Source organism: Myripristis murdjan, chromosome 20 (genome assembly GCF_902150065.1).
Source record: "Myripristis murdjan chromosome 20, fMyrMur1.1, whole genome shotgun sequence".
Lineage (NCBI taxonomy): Eukaryota > Metazoa > Chordata > Actinopteri > Holocentriformes > Holocentridae > Myripristis > Myripristis murdjan.
Window position 1 is genome coordinate 8,831,270 of NC_043999.1, and position 17,730 is coordinate 8,848,999.

Here is a 17,730-nt window from a genome sequence, read left to right on the forward strand (position 1 = left end):
CTTTTCCACTGTGGGCTAAACATCAGGCCATAAGTCATCTCTGTCTCATAACACACTCGAACCTGAGGGGAAAACACACTGCTGCATTAAAAACACAAAGTGGACACAGTTACATAAACGAGTGAGAAAGCCCTTGAACAGCAAAGTGGGAACATGAGAAGTGGCACTACATGCCAGGGCTTACACTCCAACCCAAAATCTCATCTATTTTGCAGTGTTCATGCTTATGTAATCCTGTTTCCAACGTGTTTGGTGATTATATGATTTCAGTGTCTCTAAAAAAATGATAAAGTGAAACTGCTATACCGCACATCAGAGGTTATAATCACACTGTGGCATGGCTGGGTTTCAAGATCCAAAATGCTATATTAGTGGATTATTGACTGTACCCATGGCTGACTGTGCAGGGCAATATTTAATAGCTGGAAAAAGCCAGAATGAAAATAAATTATTCTCCTGTCTTACAGCTTAAGAAATGTGATTTTATTTTTAAAAGCAAGCACAGTCACTGTTAGGCTACTACCTGTTCTCTAGATGGCACTGCTACCCCACATTTTAGTTCACAAGGAACAATAGAGAGTGATTTTTTTTTTTTTTTTTTACCCTCTTAAACCTGCAAATATTGCCAGACAAAAACATGCACTGCAAATGTGCCTGGAATTTTGGCAAGCAGAAAACATGTCTTTCCTTTATTGTCTCATCGACTTGTGTTATTTTTAAGTCATCCTCGCAATCACTTCTGATTAGGGCACCCTTTCAAGTCCAGGAATAGATGAAAGAGCAGGCAAAAAGAAGATGTCGACATCCTACACTGTGTGTAAGGCTCCCAGATGGTTTACCTCATCCTTCCCTCATTCGCCTGTACAGAAAAATAGAATAATTTACATTAGAGAGACAGGAAGCTGTCACATGGGAAACACTGCCATCTCTCCCTGACAAAAACTTGGCTCGCTTCACGGCAGAGAGTCCTCTTATTTATTTATTTGAATGGCAAAAACCCTGATATGACAGTGAGATATACGGGTTATACTAAACATTTGGAGAGCACATTATCAGCTGGCTCTGACTTAAGGCAGTCAAGCAACATGTATGGCTTAAACATCACAAACGTGATATAGTAGTGGCTGACTTCAGCTATTTATTAAACTGTCTTCGGTTTGAGCGGCTTGAGTGTATTCACATTATCAGGTCCACAATAGATCCCTGAGCCTTGACACTAAAAGAAAGAGCGTATAAAAAAAGGGCTATTCTGCATGTTTTCAGCTTCATACTTTAAAGCTGTTTCACTTTCTGTAGACATTGTTTCAGCATGGAGTCTAGCTGGCAGCCATAGCTCATGTCCATCCAATGAACCATAACTCCCTGGTCCGACTGCTGTAAGGTCATGGCTGCCATGTTGCAATTTGTTACTCTGCCCCGCCCTCCCACAGTTACATGGGTATTTAATGTAATTACAAGGGCCATAACTCATACTTGTACAAACGCTGTTTTGGGTTAGTTTAGCCTGCTCAAGTGCCAAATAGGTGATGTTTGCATGATAGGACAGTGCAGTGGCTGCTATATAGTTAAATATATTTATTTATTTATGGAGGCAGAGCTGTTCTGAAGGCTGAAATAATCTCACTGCCTGAATGAAACCTGAATGGCCAGAGCCCCAAAACATCATTTTTTTTTTTTTTTTTTTGAGGCAACAAAGAAAGTGCTCTGTTCAAAGGCTAAATATGATCCATACATATAAATAAAAATGGCAAGTTAGACTTTTCTGTCAGCTTCCCGACTCATTTTAAAAAGGATGAGAGAAAAAAGAGAGAAAGCACGAGCGAGTTGAGAGAACAAGAAAGAGAGAGAGAGAGAGAGAGAGAGAGAGCAGTGGTGGTCAAGTGAGCTAGACAGTGAATGAAGAGAGAGAGCAGTGAGTCAGAAATGCCGCGTCATTTTCTGATTGTTTCACGGCAGTTACGTTCTTGAGCACAAAGAAAGACGCCCACACTTCTGTATAACTTTTAGGTGCATTTAGGTAACTTGGCATAGCAGCTGGCTTTCAGTCTGATATTACCAATGGTTACCCGATGTGAAACTTGATGTGAAACGGATGATGTGCGGCGGTTTCAAGTGGCTGAAGCCATAAATACCACAAAAAATGGACACCATGAGAAGCATCGTTCTCACATCATTCTTTAAGAGTGGTCCTGTTGGATGCCACCAATCAGAAAATGGCGTATTTTATGCGGCTGCCTCTTGACCAGTCAAGTAACATGGCACATAGCGAAAAAAAGCTTTGCTGAAAGTACAGTAATGAGGCCACGGCTGCTTGCAGGGGAACAAATTTAGCAAAGTAAATTTTCACTATGTGCTAAGATGAGCGCAGACAGAAATCCCAATTGCCAGTTTGAATCAAGAGTTTTGTTCCAGCACCAGTCTTAATTCAGACACAGTGTATCGGGGCACACGGGCCTCATCCATATAAGCAAACATACCCACAAACTCAAAGAGCATGTACACATTACATACACCCATCCGTGCACAAACCACAGATAAACACATGTACAAACCCTGACACATGTACAGATGAGGTCATCATGTGAACTATCTTCCTTTTGGCTTGTCAGCTCCTCTGTTAATTATCAGCAATGCATGATCTAAGTCTTAGCATCACCGTTTTCTCACGAGACTTCCAAATTAATTTCAATCAGCCACCACACGCTGCCTCTGGAGACTTTTTGCCCCCGCTATCTCAACAGGCAGAACTGATACAGCCAGTCCCGGAGCCAAGGTGCTTTCACTGCTGCCTGTATGGATTAAAATTAATTCAAAGAAATATGTCCTATTACTAAATGACCAGGTGTGACATTTCACATGGGTTTCGTACCTCTTTGTGTTACCGAAAAGTTCAAACGTGACCAATTTATCAACAGAGTCACCTATCTGATCTGTTCAGTGTCTGAAATAACCCCCGACCATGTGGTGCACATCACAGGCCTTGTAAAGCCCCAACACTCTAATCCTGTGATTACACAAAGAAGAGAAAAGCTGTTCAATCCAAACACACGGTTTGCAGACACGAGAAATGTAGCAAACACGTCATAAAGTCTGAGGCGGCAAAGTTGCGCCTTTGTCTGATTTGGCATTGATTTACGAGCAAACACAGCAGATGGTAAAATCAAGGCGGTTGGTTTGAGCGGCTTACCAACGCATTTAAAACAGAGCACCGGGAGGATTCTCATGCTCCCATAAACGACTAAAATCTTTCCTCAGCGCAGAGCGTGTGGGTCGGGCGGCTAAGCCAAGCCAGATGTGGGTGTCTTTCAGAATAGGTGGTTTTCACCGCTCAGTCCTCCAAGAGTAACGCTGCCTGAACTCTGCCTCTGCCCCGGTGTCAGCCCAGAAGCTGGTAGATCATCCTTCAGTGTTTGGTTTCACATTGTCACTGCTCACCTAACACATGAAAGCCTGGTCACCTCGGGGGAGAGGCCGCATGCTTGGCTGACAGAAGTCGCAAAGGGAGAAAATTTGCCACGGTTCTTTTCTCTTTTTTTTTCTTTTTTTTTTTTCCAGATGTGTTTATTTCTCAGCTGCCCAGCTACTAGTTTGCAGAGACAGCGCTCAAAGAAGGCACGCCCACCCAAGAGGGGAAAATATTCCACTGCTCTCCACTGGTTTTATTTTGTGTCACCTTATCTCCTTGCCAATTTTGGGTTAACAAGTTAGGAAAAAATGCCAGAAAGCCGATGTGTGGTGGGATGCACGAAAAACAAGGTCAAGAATCCCGACTCAAGTTTTTATACAAATCCAAACAGACAAAGTTTCTCTTTAATCCTCCGACATGTTGAAACTAGCCAGGTGCAGGTTTTTTGGTTTTAAATTTGGTTGCACTGATCAGCGCGGCGTTTCAAGTATGACGCATCGTGCATTGTCTGTGTGACCGAAGGTTTCCTCAGCTGCCACATTTTAAATGCTTTTACCGAAGACATTTGGGGGGAAGAGAGATATTCTAAATGCTGCTGCACTTCTGTCTTGTTTGCTCTTCTGCCGCTGCGCCCGCTTCGTTAGTCAAAGTCAGTCGCAGTCATTAGCGGCCCTGACCTCGCTGTGTATCCTGCTCCCTAAGCATACACGCTACACTATACTCTGTTGCAAAGCACTGCACAAACACCAACACGCACACACACGCGCACACACACACACACACACACAGCTGAATGTATTGTGGTTTATGCAGAGTCATATGTATGGATGCATTCGGTGAGATAGTTAATCTGTAAGCGCCCGCCGGAGAAAGCAATTAACCTCATGGCCCACCAGGGAGTTGATGTGAGTGAGAGAGCATCTCTCCACCGTTTAAATATACACCAGAGGGACTTGCTCACTCACATCCAGCCAAGCTATTATTCATCATCAGCGCTTTAAATGGCCTCTTCTTGAAGACAGGGCTCGCTCCCTTTACATATTTATATACATATGTATATATATATATATATATATATAACGTGCACACCCAGCCACACACAGGCACGCACACACATATATACACACTCACACACAAGTATTTATTCCCATACCCAGACTGACTGATCCCATGGCTCCAGAGTTTGGATTGCCCTTGACGCAGAAATGATTAAGGTCACCTAAAGAACAAGAAAATTAAATGCTGCATTCTTAGCGATCAGGGAATTTACCAGATACAGAGTGAACTATGCGGAGCCCGTGCCAAGGCTGGAAATGGGAGATATTGCATGTCTAACATGATTATTTTCAACCACCCAAAAATGGGCTTCGCCCGGCCAGAATCACTGATCGAAAGCAAAGATTGTTTATCGTGTACTTGGAAAGAAAAACAGATTTTTAGCTTGATAGAATCCTTCCTGCCCTACACCGCTGACAATTTTATGAATTTATTAGAGTAGAGAGCAGGTGTTCAACTTTTGCTGTTTCTCAGACCAAGAAACTTTTCACAGGCTGTTCAGTATGAATCCCTCCCTGTGTTTGTGGCTATTGACCTGCCAGCCCATTCCCGCATGCATCAGTAACCTCTCTAATGAGGAGAGAGAGTGAAAAAGCGGCGCAGATGGAGGAAGGAGGAGTGCTGGCTGAGTGAGACGAGTGAATGCACGAGAAAAGGGAGCATGATAGAGAATTCATGACAGACTGAGGGCTGAGAAGCAGCCAATTACTAAAAATTCAAACGGGGTCGCCACCCAGTATATTTTCACTTACACAGTTTCAGACACATGTGAGCAAGTGGGATATTGGAGTTTTACTTCACAAACCTTTTCTTATAATTTCATAGGTTGAGTTAGACCTCAGTAGAATTTATTTTTTCCAGTTAACCCACTGAAAAAAACTTGAATGGAATAAACTGAGTGAAATAACTTTATCCATGGCAGTGGTGTTCATAATCTTGGCAAGAATATGAACAAGTCTTTATTATTATCATGAAAAAGTGGAATGATAGTGATTAATGTTTTTGTAAATTGTAAAAGGCATTTCCAAATTCCTGTTTCTGGCTCAAAAGGTTGATTTTAACTATTTTTGTTAGAGGACATGGACGTTATGGAGATTTTTCTCTTTCATGTTGAGGGAAAATAGGATTGTATGTGTTGATAATATTTAATGCGGGTCACTCCAGTGTTCTCTCAGCCCTGTGTACAGTTAAGATTCAGGTTTCTAGTTAGGAGAACATGAGGATGAGGGAACAAGGGGCTGATGTATGCGGCCAATTTTGCTCATACCAGTGCTAATGTTAATGTTTTGTAATGTAAAGAGATAAAAAAAAAAGTGTGAACAAGAGAGTATCTTTGAAAGCAGATTGAGCATGAACAACATTTCCAACATTATTTCCTGAACTTGTACTATTCCGTGATGCATTTTTATGTATAACAGGGGTGTGGAAAATATGAAAGTCAGGGTTGGGGGAACATTGGGGCTGTCATATCTGAAAAAATTACATCAAGGGAACATTGGCTCCTGGGAGCAAAGGATCTTGGGAGCATAGGGTGGACCTCCGGCCTGCAGTTCTGTTTCTGTTTTCAATATTTAACCCCAAAATGCCTTTATAGGGCGAAACATTGAAAGTTTAGGAAGATGTGGATAACAGAAGTTGAGTTTCTGGCAGAATTATTTGACAACATAAAGCTCACAGTTTGCCCGTTAGTCATCTACTGACTAGGGGAAGTGTGAAATACTTTCACTTTTGAGAGAGCAAAGAGCCATAGCCTCCGTTCTGTCAACTCCAAAAATAAATGCGAAAGCTCTTAAGAGTGAACGTGGTCGAGAACCGGCTCACCAGCTGAATAATGTAGCCTCACACACTTCAGCCACAAATAACTCCAATCAGCTTTCTGCCTAATGCAAAGGAGTCAGCATCACGGTGCAGTTACATGTTGTTTAAAACATGATATGTTTGTGGGAAGTTGAACCTGAGTGGAAAAACAGGGAAATTATGAAAATTAGCTGGCATGTGATTCTGCAGAAATGTAGTGATGAATGCTCGTGACCCTATGTTGTAGGCGAAAACATGAAGAATAGGGAAACCAACTCGTGTTTTTTGTTCCCCTTTTTAGACGATTTTACTTGATTCACTCTGAGATGAAACACAAGCTGGTAATATCTCTGATTTCACATGAAAAAGGTTAAAAACAACATAATAAATCTGTGTTAAAAGTATATATGTGTTTGACATTTCATAAATCCTCTCACAACACCCGGGCTGAAAACCACCACAGTAAATTGATGAAGGCTTGCAGCATCAAACTCGATCACACGGCCTAAACATTCCCTGCAGACAAGAGGCCTTGGCTTTTACAGTAACATCCGCTTCTGATTAAAGCAAGCCTGTCTCTGGCTTTGTCCTTTTAAAATCAACATTGGAGCAGACTGGGGCCAGGTTTGGGTTAGGAGGGTGGTCACCTAAACCACAAATCACTGCAACTGATGTATCTATTAACATGACACCATGCTGAGCTTTTTAGTGCACATGAAAGGGTGTTGCGGATGAACCTTTTTGGAAGAGCTGTCAAATTCCTTCGAGAAATAAGTTGCATTATCAGGTGCACTGGATAGTTCAGATTGTAAGGCAATTGTGAGTACTCGATTTTTTGAATTATTACAGATTTGTGTTGTGTTAAAGTCACTTGACTGCACACAACTGTCTGTTTGACTGAGCTCTCATGTGTGGCAGATTTAAACATCCGACCAACACAAAGACCAAAGTCTTGAGAAAATAAATAAACTCGCAACAGATGCACTGCAGTGGTGAATGATGTCTCTCTATTTTGCCTTGAGTCTGCCACAGACACTGGCGTGCAGACACACGTAGCATCGAGTTGCACGTGTTTTTACATCCCAACATTTCTGAGATGTTTGTTGATGATTTCGTACCGGCTGCCGCATCTGATCTGTGTCTCACATTTTGGAGACATGTGAGCGTGTGTACTGTAAGTAAGGTGCATATCGTGCATATTTCACCGCGAAACAAAACACTGCATGAGCACGTGCGCCTCATTACGGCGTGAACATAATACGTAACTGCCGTTCACAGTTTTTACAGTAGATTTAGTTAACAATTTAGATACGCAACCCCCTGCCCGCCCCGCTTTGTTTTTCTCTCGCTGCTTCTCTGTCCCTCTGTCTTTCTCTGATGTCTTTGAAATTTTTCTTCACATGGGTCTCCGTCTTGATCTACAGTGTCAGACATCTGGAGCACTGCTCCACTAAAACACCTGTTTTCAATTCAGGCAACAGACAGAAACATTTGGTTATTTCTCACAACCAGTATTTTTTTCCTCCCTCTCTCTCTCTCTCTCCCTCTCTCTCTCTCCCCCTCTCTCTTTCTCTCTCTTGCTGATTTGTGGGCTATTTGTCATGTTTAGGCCAGAGAATATCTTTCCTTTAGGTAATAGATGGTGGAATCATTTGAACATGATTAAGACCAATTGAGAGGAAAACACAGTATATGATTTTCCAGGTATTATGTCTGCAATTTTGGCACCTATGCCGCTGAAAAAAAGGTCACTTTCAAATAGATTCAGTATGTTTGGGATTAAAGTGAGTGAGTAATGTCTCAGCGGTAAACTTTTACCCTTTTACACTGTGGAAAATACCGGGCATTCAGCATGAATTGTTGATTGTCATAATGAGTCTATTGTGAGGCCACGGCGCTTGACAAGACATTGGAATAAAGAGCACATGAGGAGTCACATGATATGGCTGGACTCTGAGATTGGGATGCTTTAGGTGCACATTTTGTAAAATAAAATATATAAATCATCCAAGAAGCATGTTTAACCCCTGACCTGGTACCTATGGTTCTGGATTAACAAAGAAACTCTTAGTTATTGTTATCCTACTGAATTTGACCTGAACCAAAACCACTGAAAGTACTTAATTAGCTTTTGCATGCAAAATAGGAGTTCTTTTTCTGGCAAAAATATATGTACATTTTATTTGGTGTTTGGTGAACAGGAATACATGCATTGAAATTCCCTGTGACTTGCAGGGGGGAGCGCAACCCGGAAAAATCACCCAGCATGATGAAGTGAGAATAAAGCTCAAGAATTTCGGTGGGCTGCTTTGCTGCCAACTCTCTGAAACACTTAATTAGGCCTAATTGTTTGGAGGACAGAGCACACACAGAGGCAATTAAGAGCGATATGCATGGGCAACCCTTCCACAGGGAAACAGCATTTGGGCAAAAGAATAACAAAGTATAATGTTTGCACATTCTGTAATATCACGTTAAACCATATTTGTGCAAATAAACACATGATGGAGGTTACCACAGCATGTATTTGATTATCAACACTGTCTACCTTCATTGTGCATGACCATATAGTTTACATATACAGATATGAAATATGCAATCTAAAGTGATATGTAATGGTGATATGATAGTGGATGATTTCCATTTTATAAAACTCAAATAAGTTAGAATAATAATAATAAAAAAAAAACATCATCAAATATCAAAATTCCTGATTATTGAAAGTTTACTACAGTACATGAGTATATTGCTTTTTTATGTAAGTACTCCTCAGAGCACTTAAAGGCCTAATGACATATACAAAAGGTTCAATACACCTAAAATATGTGCAGGGATGGAATAATGTACATATGGGGCAATTCATACATTCATGCAAGGGTAGGCATGCCACACACAAGCACCACTGTAGACATGTATACACACACACACACACACACACACACACACACACACACACACACACACACACACACACACACACACACACACACACACTCCATGAGGAATTGGTCACTGCTCAACCAGCCGAAGTACTTAGAGCAAAAGCAGTACTTACAGTATATAAATCATCACAATAAAAGTCTATACAGGATAAAAAATAAACTGCAAAACCCTAATATAACAAAATATTTGTATAAGACGAGTAAGACATTTTCTTTTAACTAAAGCCCTACTTCACTTTGGTAAATTGTAGAATCTGCTCAGCAATTCATTATTGTGCAAAACCATTGTCTTTTTTTTTTTCTGATGAAATGCATTGATATCATGACCAAGCCTCCATCCGTGTTTGGATCACAATGCCACCCAGAGAATGGAAATGTTAGTTCCTCCTTCATGAGTTATCTGATTGACTCGTCCGCGCACGCAGTCCAGGGTAACAAAGATAGCTGTGCCATTCTGGACCTCAAATGAGGCCCTCAGCCCCACGCTGGCCCACTCACTCCCCTCAGGCATGTATCCAGACACCTGCTGAGCCACAGGACCGGTAGGAGCTGCCTGCCCGCCCTCGCTAGCACCCCCCGCCCGGTGCAGAGTGAGTTTTACGACATTACAGGAGTGGATCAGCTTCAGGTTGAGGGCTACGTTTGCTGTCCCTTTCTCACGGAATATAAAGTTCTTCCGGCTGTTTGGTTCACCCGTACGGGACAAATGGATTTGTGGCGCATCCGGGCTGATCTGCTGGAACAAGAGGGGCTTGTTTCTGACAGCTCCAGAGGGAAGGCCAGTCCTGGACACGGTAGCAGCCAGGGCTGACGACACAGCTGAAGGAATCCAGATCAGGCTCAGCATACTGATCCCCGTGCTGTCCCCAAAGTAGCGGATATTGCACTGGGATGGAGAGGTGATCTCAAAACTCAAAGTGTCTCCATTTTCCACCTTTACAGCACCAGACAGGCTGATGGAGGTGTCCCTGTAGTTAACGCCTGTCTTGTATGCCCGCATCACTTCCTGGCCAGTCCCGTTGCGGTTGGTATAGGCGATGAGGGAGAATCCCTCCCTAACACAGGTGTGACCCATGGAATACAGAGCCTGCTGAAGGACAAACTTTACCACACCGCTTTCTGTGAAGCGTATCCCACGGCTGTCATGGGTCAGGCTAATCATGTAAGGGTCAGAGACGGAGGTCATGCGGAACGTGGGGCGATAGTTGGTCTGGTAGTGAGCTGACATGGACATCTGTGCCGTCATAGCCACTGCCCCGGTATCATGGGACAACCAGAGCAGACTTAAGGAAGGAGCGTGAAGATCATAGACATGGATGTCCTTGCTCTGGTTGCAATGTTGGTTCGGGCTCTTTAGCAAAAGAGTCAGGGTGTGGTTTGGCTCCACCTCAACCCCACTGCTGACGCTGACGCCCTGGAAATACTTCCCTTCTGGTTGTTCAATTCGCACACCACTGAGGTCACGACCCTCTTCCTCCTGGCTCCCATTGAGCCGCATTCCCACCTGGAGGAAGTTCCTGCAGCTGTGCTTCAGAGCAAAGTTGTGGTCCAGCCACACCAGGCCGTGCTGTTGGAAGGTCAGCCGCCCAGCCTGGTTGGACAGCAGATCACTACTCTCCTTGCTTCGGATGTTAAGTTGGAGCCCAGGGAAGATGAGGTTACCGGGGGTCCTGGCAGGAGGAACGGCCACATTAGCTCCCCAGGACTGGGAAAGACGGTTCTCCGAGAGCACGCCACAAACAGCGTCGCTGACGGCTGTGCAGGGAGCGCTGACAGGCTCGCCGTCGCAGTCAGAACAGGCCTGGCACTCCTGCAGCTCCTGGTTATAGAAGTACTCATGGCCACACAGGCCAGCGACTGCCTCTCTCTCAGAAACTCCCAAGCACCTGAACCCTCCTGTCCAGCACAAGACAAAAGAAACAAGAGAATAAATAAAGGAAGAAAAATGCAGCTCAACAGAAATGCAATTCATTATGTAACAGTTGTTTTTTAATCTTTGTTGGTAGTACTGGCCAGTATGGATAAAAAACAGATATCACAATACAGCATCTTTGACCAAATATCCTTATACCAATATTGCAACAGTAATTTAGAGATGACTATTGATGCTTTCACAACTTTAACATAAACCGCTCTGTACTATATTGTGATAGCCCAGGCCTATTATTATATCATACGAGTATTAAATTGGATCCATTGTTACTTTGTTACACATTGTCCAAGTTTAGGTAATCTGCTTATTTCAACAAGAAAACAAGCATTTTGTGTAATTCACCTGGAGTGTTAAGACACTTCACTCGCTCTCCGCAAATGCTTGGTAATTCAAGGCATTCATCTCTGTCCTGTAAATAAAACATATTAATTCATAGATTTATACAATTCATTCATACAGATGTATGTTTAACTGAAACTGCCAATAGCCAATATGTTGTGACCAATATGTCTTTACTTAATAATCTATGCCAACAAATACACAGGAGCATAAAGATGCACTAATTCCCTCTGACTTTTATTCTTGGCAGGGTGGATAAGAGTGCTAAAACAGCTATTACACCAGTGAATGTCAATCATGTGCCAATGACGCCCAAGAGTCTGCAGGTTTTCATTCCCAGTGATCTGCTGTAGTGTTGGTTGGAAGACCTCCATATTCCTGGGCTTTAACAGCAAATTATTGAAAACCACTGATTTAAACCATCATGTGACATTACATCTCTCATCTGAAACCAATTCAAATGATTTTTTCAGTTCGGGTCGGGTCCCACACCACACTGAAATGATTTCTCTGGTCGGATATGAGTGACTGATATAGGCTTTCAAAATCAAGGTTAATATTGGCTTTTTGTATCAGCTAACCAGTATATCAGCATAAAACTAATGTCTTTAAGGCATTAAGATGTGTGACTGTTATAGCCAAAACACTGTTATCAATTTGAATGGATACCTGGCACATCCTGTCTGCATTAGGAGAGCACTGTGAGATCAGGAAGAAGCCGGGTGGGCACATGGTGCATTTCTCACACTGTGGCGCGTCCCTCTGGAAATCACAGAACTCCTCCGGCCCGCAGGGTGAAGGACACCCCAGAGGCTGAGGAAAATGTGCCTCCCCAACTACATCCATCACCTTCGTGTCCATGTCCATTTTGTGGACGGCGTAGGACTTCTGCAGGTGGCTCCGCGCTTGGCTCTGGAGTCCCGCCAGGTGGCTTTCAAAGTAGCTCTGCAGCTCACCCTGCAGGCCCTGGAAGGAAACCTGCTTGATAGTGTCAGACAGCAGGCCGTACTGAGCCTTCACTACGTCCATCTGCTCATACATACGCCGCTGCTGGTCCAGGATCTCCCGCTGTTGGGTCAGTAGCGCCTCCTGTTGGTCGGCAAGTTTCTGCTGCAAGTCGCGGATGACCATCTGCTGGGCACGCAGGGCCTCCACCAGCTTCTCCTGCCCTTTGGCCAACTGAAGATGTAAGATGAGAGCATCCTCTGAAGGAACCTCATTCTCCCCTGAGAGAAAAATTACACAGAATGAGGGATACGTATAGGCAAACAGGAAACGATATTAAGAGATTAATCAAGACAGCGATCAAGAGATTAATCAAGAATGTATTTCCAAAAAATGAGCGTTGAATAAACCATTCTGTACATGTGATATGTGTTTGCCCAAGCTTGTGATTAAACAGAGGTGGAAAGACCAATGAAACACTTGGCTAACCTTTTTCCACTATTGTATATAAAATGGGAAATTCACGGAATTGCATATGCTGAGACTGCTTAGAATTAATTATCAATTACCATGGCACTGAATTGTCTGATTTTCATCAACTAATGTTGGCACAGAGTGTGAACGACCAATGACCCCATTCTCTTGGCCCAGCCATGGCAAGTGTAATGAAAGTTTCCTATGTATGGACCAACATCAAAGCATTCTGCATTTTCTGGACAATTGACTCCCAGACATTTTTCCAGTTCAGTTACTCTACAGCAAGTTGCACAGCCATGCAGTTGGGTTGCTCTGCAGATATCATTTTGGGGTTTGAGGTCAAAAAAAGACTTCCTTTGCTCATAGATCATAATCCATCTTTGCTGATCACATGGTGGGGAAAAAAGCCTACCCTGGCTTACACTGGTTAATGTGTAGGCATATTGCTTTCAGTGATACTAAATGAGACATCGATTCATTAACTTTTGTTCTACATTGTCTCTCAACCAGAAATAATTTACACTGACTGTTGCATAACTTGCACAGCTTGCCTTCTCCCTTGCAAGCACAGATGTGAGTGAAGATGTTTTCATCAGCTTAAGCCTGTTAACTGAGCAGTTGAACACAGTATAAAGTGTGTGATGATGATGCTGAGGATGATGATGATGATGATGATGATGATGATGATGATGATAGCATACCTGGTTTGATGTCACATGTCAGCTGGACACCCAAAGGCGCAGCGCCAAGCTCCGACGACGGATATCCAAACTCAGGAAATTCCCCCAGAAACTGAGCGGCTCTGTCGGACAGATGGACAGGGGGGAGCTGGCTCTCCTCTGAGGCAGCCAGACATCCCTCTCCCACACAAGACTTTGCTCGGGGTTTTGGCCGTATCCTCAGTGGCAGTTTGCACTCTATCCCTTTGCAATCTCGGGTGTCGTTCGTGGGCTGAAGTTGTTTCAGAAGAGCAACGCAATCCGCATCGGTGCATCCTGCAGGGAAAACTTCAGGCGCTCTCATCCGTGCGCCGCCGCCGCCGCCGCTGCTGCTGCTGTCGCTGTGCCGCGCCGGGTAGCTCTCCGACGCTGCTCTTGGAGAGCTCGGGTACGCGTGATGGTGGCTGGCAACTATCTGCGCCGCTCTTCCCTGCGTTGTCGGGTTGAATTGCCTGGGGGGTCTGGACGATCTGCCCCCCGGACAGTGCGCTCCCGTGCACGGTCTCGGATCTCCAGTTTCCCCGCTAAAGCAATGCGTCCCCCGGCAAATCTCTGCGACACCCCTTACAGTGTCATGCAGTGATACCCAAGACAGCAGCAGCAACAGCACCGGTGTTGATAAAGCCATTTTGCATTAATTTATTTATTTCCCTTCCTGCAAAAAGAATAAGAGTTCAGCAGCAAAATCTCCACTGATTTGTGGACTGAGCAAAAGAAGCAGGAGGACCACCACTAATCCTGTATTTTCTGATTAAACCAATCTTTATCACAGTTGAAAATTAACTTTATCTTACTTGACATGAAGACTTCTGATATGCAGCTCATAACGGGACATTACCTTCAGCTCCAGGGGCTTGATGAGACTGGCTTTTCCGACTGTCAGTAAGGTATAAAAACATTAGACACATGCATTACCACTGGCTTTCTCCATGCCTGACCCACTCTGAAGCCTTTCTGGACTACAGTGTCAGTATGTGGCATTCCAAAGACTTAATTAGCATCAGGTTTCCCACAGCCACAAATTAACCCTTCACCTCCCTTGTTCTCTCCACAGGCATTCCCCTTTAAAGTGAAAGAGCAGAGGCTGCCTGCTAAATAGTATTTTCCAAACCACAACATAAAAAATAAGAAATAGCCTATGTAATAAAAACATCATAAAACTAGATTTTATCCCATTTGACTCATGATTCTAAAAATGAAAACCCCCCAGAGGAAATATATTACCTGTGCATTTTGCCAAAACCAAGCAGCCACTCTCCAGTCTAAATATTGGAATATGCCACCTTTTATTGATGACTGTCGCTTTTAATTTTGCTCACTGTTGACATTATGACCTTATGGGCATAGGGGTTGTTGAATGTGCCAGCAGGTTTGGTTGAGCACATTGCGAATGTTGAGACAGCTGCTGGTCCTCAACCCGGTGTCCTTCGTGTTATACTGGCCTTGTCAACACTGAGCACCCTTCTTTATAGACACAGCCAGCAAAGGTCAAACTCTTGTTGAGGAGACCTATGGCAAAAGTCAGGAATGTGAAACCTACAGCTGGTTTTGGACTCTCTCCCACTCTCATTTTAGTGCTTTAGCGCAACCGCACGTCCAGTGGGAGGTTTTCCCTGGGGCTTATGCGTGTTTTGGATTAATTCAAAATTAACATGATTGAGTGTTTGAGTTTACATTTTGGCAGGCTCTGTTGTAAACTATTGTATGATTGTTCAAAGTCAGGCAATCCATTTTCAGTCATATTAACAAAATAAACTTCCATTTCATTATTTCTCAGATTCTGATGACATTTAAATCTCACCAAGAAGAGGGCAGGGTCATCAGAAATCCATACCCTGGCTGATGATTGATTTCCTGGTGAAAATGTGCTATGAGGATTACTATTTGACTTTTATTTTCTCTGGAAAGGGGATATGAAATCCAGGTTGGTAGCATAATTTGGCCCACACCACCCATAGAGCAGCATGTGATGTGCAATCCACATGCAAAGCAAAGTGTTGCCTCTCAATAGAGGGCACTGCAACACTCCTAGAAAATGCATTACCTTTCCACATCATTATAACGACCGTTGGTATTTTACAGTATACATGTTAACAGACGCTTTATCATTTTGCAAGTTTCCACTGGTTTTGTCATTATCACCCCATTTTCTTTTGTCACACAAGAGCTCGAGAAAGGTATGGGTGCGGAGTAGCACACAGATTTAAAGCAAAAACATGGTGGAGACTAATGGTTTTAGAGTGAGCTCTCTTTTACCATTCATTTCATGTTACCCCTGGCCCTCACACCTCACCATCTGGGGTTTTGCGGTTATTTGAGACCTCGAAACCTTGAATTTTAAAATCTGTGCTTTCTGCCGAAGTAAAACTGCTCTTCCTCAAAGAGGGCTTTGTCATAGTATTATTTATTTATTTATTATAATTATTATTTTTTGCACAACCTGCGGCAATGATTTGATCAATGAATGCAACTTTTATGTACGCTAACGTCACAGAGATAGTGGTTATAGCGTCATGTTACTCATAACAAGATTTTTCTTTGTTCTTTCTTCCATTGTAGACAGTTACCACTAACTTACTGAGAAATGAATCATCTTTTACCGATTGTCACTACATGCTGTGATGAATGGGCTCGACTGCACAGCCTCAGTCATTGTAAAGTGAATGGAAAGACACAAGAAAGCAGAAAACACTGAACTGCCTTCCAATCAGTGTATTTATTTGAAAAATGTTGTCCAAGGCACCAATGTGGTAGTGGTTAGGAGATGCTTGGAGTTAATGGGGGCAGCCTTTGGTGTCCATGTGTTTGTCAACCTCTAGGAGAGGAAATGAGGGTGGCTGGGGCACATGCCTTCCCCAAGTGTTTATTTAATACATCACATCCCATGAAAGGCTCTTGAACTCATTCAAGGTTATTTGGTTTTCTCCGCGGAGTTCGACTTCACCGAGCTGCTGACAGGCTCTTGCCACAGAGAGGGTGGTCTGCCTTTCCCATTGGAGCCGAGGCGAGCCTTGGGGGAAAATAGGACATTTTAGATGAAGCAGCACTGCAGCGCTAATAATAGAAAGATAATACACTGCAAATGGTGGAGACGTGAGATGTTACTAATATTAACCTATTTAAATGGATGCAAATGTTTTAATTGAGGGTAGCAATGGAGGGAAATTATTCTTTTGCCTGTGAACATAAATTTGCATCATGATTGCTCTCAATAAATGAGATAATCATCCTTGGACCTTTATTCCTAATGTTTTGCCGCGTTTTCAGCTGAGATAGATGTGCACTGCTGCATTCTTGGTGGGGTGCACAAGAAGAAAGATGCAAAATCTCGGCATGGCCTCCCAGGTTGACTCAAGGAGAAATGCAAATAAACAGAGCTATCTCTGTGTCTGCATGGTCAGATAAGGCCCCGGGGCTATTCATAGCTTGACAGCTTGACTCTCCTTGGTTCCCCATTAGATAACTGACCTTGCACCGCCCCAGCGTCTTAAGATATTCCTTCCTGATTTTCAAACCGAGCGAGAGTTGCCGGGAAGACGCTGGTTATAACTTCATGTGCTGGAATCCAAAAGTTTTACTATAAATACTCATAACTGTACCCATTTATGGAAGCGCATAGAGGACACATTGTATTTCTCTGCAGCTCCTACACAGGACAGTATAGATCTTTTCGTCCAGCCCAGCTGCAGTCTGGTATCCTTCACTGAAAACCTCGGCTGTGACGTGCCACATTACCACCCCTCTCTACAGACCTGTTGTAAATCACTTCCAATGAGGGGAATTATTAACCTAGTTCCTCACATTCCTCCTGCTGATTCAGCCATTCTCCCCTATTCACAGGAACCCCTACACTCTCAGATTCGTCATCGTTGACTGAGTAGTTTGCCAATCACCACCAAACTGATGAAAGGTGCAGCAAGCACGGCCCGGTGTGTTTTCTGCTGGTCTGTCTTTTTTTTTTTTTCCCTGGTATTGAAACAGTTGCAGTGTACACCTAGTTACAGCGCAGATAAGCAGGTTGTCAAGGGGACGGCCCAGTGCTGCCCAGACAGGACTATTGTGAAAGTGCTGAGGTCTGGAAGGAATGCACTGACAGGTCTGGACCTGAACTTCCGC

The 17,730-nt window shown here is 43.5% G+C and overlaps 1 protein-coding gene across 1 annotated transcript; it reads right to left on the bottom strand.

Annotated features, from left to right (window-relative positions):
* Positions 1–9,222: 9,222 nt before the first annotated feature.
* On the bottom strand, positions 9,223–12,347 carry nell3 (NELL (neural EGFL like) family member 3). Its single transcript, XM_030079461.1, has 3 exons — positions 12,143–12,347; positions 11,477–11,543; positions 9,223–11,097 (listed from the first exon to the last, which is right to left on the bottom strand). The coding sequence occupies exons 1-3, from the start codon at positions 12,338–12,340 to the stop codon at positions 9,551–9,553; spliced, it is 1,812 nt and encodes a 603-aa protein (XP_029935321.1). The 5' UTR covers positions 12,341–12,347; the 3' UTR covers positions 9,223–9,550.
* Positions 12,348–17,730: the final 5,383 nt, after the last annotated feature.

Excerpts from the sequence above, each read along its gene's own strand:
- nell3 (XM_030079461.1), bottom strand. The coding sequence starts at position 12,340 with ATGGACATGGACACGAAGGTGATGGATGTAGTTGGGGAGGCACATTTT. Across the intron at positions 11,544-12,142 it reads ATGCAGACAGGATGTGCCAG|GACAGAGATGAATGCCTTGA; the intron begins GTATCCATTCAA and ends TTTTATTTACAG. Across the intron at positions 11,098-11,476 it reads GAAGTGTCTTAACACTCCAG|GAGGGTTCAGGTGCTTGGGA; the intron begins GTGAATTACACA and ends TGTGCTGGACAG.